This window comes from Mandrillus leucophaeus, unplaced genomic scaffold (genome assembly GCF_000951045.1).
Source record: "Mandrillus leucophaeus isolate KB7577 unplaced genomic scaffold, Mleu.le_1.0 Scaffold130, whole genome shotgun sequence".
Classification (NCBI taxonomy): domain Eukaryota; kingdom Metazoa; phylum Chordata; class Mammalia; order Primates; family Cercopithecidae; genus Mandrillus; species Mandrillus leucophaeus.
Window position 1 is genome coordinate 4771631 of NW_012101255.1, and position 4891 is coordinate 4776521.

Here is a 4891-nt window from a genome sequence, read left to right on the forward strand (position 1 = left end):
CTACTTGGGAGGCTGACGCAGGAGAATTGCTTGAACCTGGGAGGCGGAGGTTGCAGTGAGCTGCGATCTCGCCATTGCACTCTAGCCTGGGCAACAAGAGCAAAACTCCATCTCAAAAAACAACAAAAAACAAAACAAAAGCAAAAACAAAAACAAACATTGAAAAGATTCCAGTTCTTGTGGTTCTTCAAAATCATACTCAATTGTGAAACTAAATGAAGTACAAGTCCCCAGCCTGGGAAATGTGAAGGAAAAGCTCAATTTCCACCCCTGCTTGTGCATGTGTCCAGGTCTGCCTGGCTGTTTCTTAGTTGAGACCCCCTCTACCTCTAGGTCAATCAAGTGACAATATGAGGCTGCTATGAACCAACCAATGTTTGTTTATTTTGATCAAAAAGTTACAGCATGAGTTGGACATATGAGAGATGTAGTGTGATGCAAAAGCAAGTTAGGCAGAGCCAACTTATCAAAATAGACATTTCTCTGTTCTAGCAGGGTAATGTGCCGCAGAAGCTTAGAGCTTAGTGAACTTTCATTAAGCACAAGGCACAGAGCTGGGTGCCACAGTTGTAGAGACTAATAAGGGACTTTTGAGATGTGAAAGGTTTGTTGTGGAACACAATCAGACATTCATGTTTCTCACATGTTAACCAATGCCAGAGGAAGGATCTGGTGTTCCAGGAGCACAAGGAGCAGCCAAAACTGAGTCATGAGAGTTGATGAACAGAAGAGACTTCCTGCAGGAGACACTGCCTGAGTTGGATCTTGAGAAATAAGTAGGACTTACCCAGGTCAAAATGGAGAGGAACATATTCCTCATGAGAAAAGGTGTACAGGGCCAAGGTGGGTGAGATTTTGGTGTTTATGGGGCTTGAAAGGTGCAGAAGAAGGTGGATGAGCATTGAAGAGGTTGGGAGTTTGGCCGATCATAAAAGGTTCTGAATGCTATACGAATACCAACAGAAAATGCTTCTGACCGGGCACGGTGGCTCATGCCTGTAATGCCAGCATTTTGGGAGGCCGAGAAGGGTGGATCACTTGAGGTCGGGAGTTTGAGACCAGCTGGGCGACGTGACAAAACCCCATCTTCACTAAAAACACAAAAATTAGCTGGGAATGGTGGTGGGCACCTGTAATCCCAGCTAATAGGGAGGCTGAGGCAGGTGAATCACTTGAACCTGGGAGTCGGAGGCTGCAGAGATTGCACCACTGCACTCCAGCCTGGGTGACAGAGTGGAATTCTGTCTCAAAACAAAAACAAAAATAAACAAAAAACACTTCTGTGATGCTTAATATAGCAGGCCTGCTTCTGAGTGCTACCAGAAGCTTATTTAGTCTTTGAAGCAACCCTAGGAAGTAGGTATGATTATTATCCTCATTTTATAGAAGAAGAAATGGAGACCCAGAGATGTTGAGTAACTTGCCTAAGGCTACAGAGGTAGTGTAGAGCTTGGATTTGAATGTAAGCATTTGACTTTGAAGAAAATGCTTTTTCCATACTAGGCTGCTTCTCAGCAATGACCCTCAAATGGAGGAATGCAATTGTCAAGTTTTAGAGTGAGCAATCAGGTTGCAATGCAGAGTTGGCTTTGTGGGTGGCAAGACTAGAACCCTGATTGCTAGCTAAGGGACTATGTAAATTGTCCTTGCAAGAGGCAGAATGAACATAAAGTTGGCAGTGGCAGTGGAATGGAGGGCAATGTGTGGATTTGAGAAATATTTGGGAGTTAGAATAGGCAGAGCCTTTGATTGATTTGTTGTAGAGATAAGAGTGTGTTCTACTGGAATAAATCTGAGATCCAGTTCTGGGTTTAAAAATCTGATGTGTAATCTTGGTCATTTAATTTTTTGTCTTTGCACTTTAGCTCTTCTGTTTCAAATGAGTTACATTATAACCCTGACATCAAGAATCTGTTGGAGAATTTGAAATGACATATGTGAGGTGGCTTGCACAACGTATTTAGGAGCAGCTGAATACATGATAAAATTATTTTAGACTGTTAGATTTTAAAGAATTGATCTAACTTTAAAAGTCTTTTTTGAAAATGTACCTGCTCTTGGAAAGGATCACATGTTGATATTTGCCAATGCCTCAACGTTTTTAGTTAGTACTCAAAGAGAAATTATGGCACCAGAGGAGATGAGGGTGGGAGTGGGGAGAATGGAGAGGGAATGGCACCAGTAGGCAAGAGAAAGATGCCCTGATAAGGAGGCTAAGAACAGCTCCTGATTTCACAGTTTTACTTGAAAAAACTTGGTGTTTGCAAAGCTTTTGGGAGGAAAAACAGAAGTGGTAGTCGTGGAAACCAAGACCAAAACCAGAACAGATGAAGTATTGGCCATTGGCTGAATTATCCAGATATCTCCTGCTTTCCCCTTATGTTCAATAGTCTTTTGTAGTCCCGTGGGCATTAACAGTAAAATAAGAAGAAGCATATTTTAGAGAACAGTAAGAAAAGATAAAATATCCCTCTAAATGCTTACCTCATTGGTTTTGGCCAAGTCCTTTATGATGTCTGCTTGTTTTTCATCCTGGGGCTTCACGCGGAACACCTTCTCCCTTTACAAAGGCAAATGAAAAAAAAACAAAAAACAGTGAACTGTAAGGAAACAACCTTTAATTCTCTTCCCACACAGAGACTGGAACACAGGAAGTAAGATTTACCTGTCAAAGCGGACAGGAGCAATTGCAAGAGTGGTAGCAATCAAACCCATGGGCAGGATAAGCATCATGATTCTTCTTTGCCTGCCTTGAGACCCTCTGGCAGTTTTATGCCTCAGTCCTTATCTTGATGAGCAGCTGATTTCCTCTTAGGGTTCTGTTGCACAAACTGTTCCCCTTCTTTGCCCACACTAGGTTTTTTTTTTCTAGCTGGGGAGGGAAAAACGCTAACCCACCAAGCCCATGCTACTTACCTACCTTTTGCAATATGAAATATCCATTTTACAGACACAGGATGGGAAACAAATGCCTTTAGCAAATAACTTGGTCAAGGTAACAGAGAAAGTATGTTCACAGAGCTGGGGTTTAATATTTCTGTCTGTTCTAAAATACTACTCTACCATTCTGCTTGAATTGAATGATAGAAGAAATCAGTTTTACAATTTGCACTTGGAGACCGAGATGAATTTGGGTATCTGGCCATAAAATCTTGGTGAGTGGTTTGTAATAATGTAAAATATGTTTTTGAAGCTAGAATGTAAATTGTGAAATTAAAAACATTTAAATTAGAAAATATAAACGTACTAAAAATGCTGTAAGTACTATGGCAAACATTGAAGTGTTCACTGTTTAGATTTTAGAATGATAACATTTTTGTTACATTTGTCCTGTACTTCTCTTGGTAAAGAAATAAACACTAAAGACCTAAAGCACTGCCCTAACTCTTTGTCCCTTCTCTTCTCTTTGTCCTCAGAGTCGGCCCCTATTTCTAAGGCAACTTGAGGACTCTTTGAGAGGAAGAAAATATCAATGCTGTAATGTTTATTAATTGGACACTGTCTTCAGAGCCTGGATGCTGTAATTGCCAAATAATGCCTTTTGAAAGTTGAATTAATGAAAGCCACCTATAGATCATTTAAAACCATCTCTGGAGGGATCTTTAGTCTTGAACACAACTTGATTAATTATGGGAGACTAATACCTTTACCTAGAATCATAGGTAACCTAAAAGAGTAACTGGATTTATCTAATCAGATAACTTATTAGAATTTCCTTTTTGAAAACCACCTCTTCACATTGACAAATGTATAGCTGACTGTATATAAAACTTCTCTGAGTCCTGACTGTGTATTATCAAAATAGTGCGGTTGGAGACACGCCCCTGTTGTATGTCCAGCAGCAGTAATTCCATTCTTCTCTGTCTGATGGGTGTGTGGTAGAACTCAAGACTTTTTTATTTCCCCAAATGGATTTTCCGGCTCCAGCCTTGCAGGTAAGGAAGAGGAGGGTTTTACAAGTGCCTTCATGTTCTTGACACTGGGCAAGCTCATCAGCACTGAGAATTCCCAAAGCAAATGCTTGCTCTATTTCTTTTGACTAAAGATACTTTTCCCTGGTCAAAAGTATCTTTAGTCAAAAGAAAGACCTTGACTTTGGGTTTCAAGAGACATCACTTCAATGTGGCTCCCACACACTAGCTACATCACCTTGAGCAGGCTGCCTAGTTATTCTGGGCCTTGGTTTCCTCATTTGTAAAATGGGAATGCTAATGTGCCTCTAACAAGTGGCTGTGAGGCTTAGTGAGACAGCATATGTTACAGACTTTGTGGTAGGTGCTAAGAAACATCTCCATGCTCTCTAGACAGTTGATAAAATGTTCATGTGCTGTTAACAGAGACTTACAGTTGGCCACTGCCAGCCTGCAGAACTGGTATCAAAATAGATCATGTGGTAGATTAAAGTGGTGGCCGTGACCTTTAGGGATAAAATATCTCTCTGTATTTGTTTTAATGTGGACTACTTCAAGATTTTTTAAAAATGTTATTGCTTTGTTTTTTAGAGTTTTATTTTCTGATTCTAAAAATTATAAATGCCCATTGAAAACGATTCGGGAAAATACAGGAAAGTTGAAAGAGGAAAAATAGAAATCCTTTTAATTTTAGAATTCTGTTATATTTTCTTGAAGCCTTTTCCTCTGTGACTGGTTTTAAAATTGTGTAGAGAAAGCTTCTATGTCTGTTTTTCAGGTCAAGTAGGAAGAACACTTTTATTTTATTTGGGGAATCTAGGTGAGTGCTTTGAGGACCCTGGTATTTCTCAGGATAAGACTTTGTTAATAAATAAAAGTATATCTTTGGCTTCTTAATAGATTACATATTGGCAATTTCTTGTTTCTGGAATACGATATAAACATGTGATGCATTTGAGACTCCCACTGCCTCTCCAATC

At 39.9% G+C, this 4891-nt stretch overlaps 1 protein-coding gene across 1 annotated transcript in view; it reads right to left on the minus strand.

Moving 5' to 3' along the window:
* CPA3 (carboxypeptidase A3 (mast cell)) overlaps positions 1 to 2779 on the minus strand; it is a 35825-nt gene extending 33046 nt beyond the window's left edge. Inside the window, exons 1-2 of the mRNA XM_011972797.1 lie at positions 2666 to 2779; positions 2485 to 2560 (exon numbers count right to left, since the gene is read on the minus strand). Coding sequence (XP_011828187.1) covers positions 2485 to 2560; positions 2666 to 2733 — 144 coding nt within the window. The 5' untranslated portion in view covers positions 2734 to 2779. The remainder of the gene's footprint in view (positions 1 to 2484; positions 2561 to 2665) is intronic.
* Positions 2780 to 4891: the final 2112 nt, after the last annotated feature.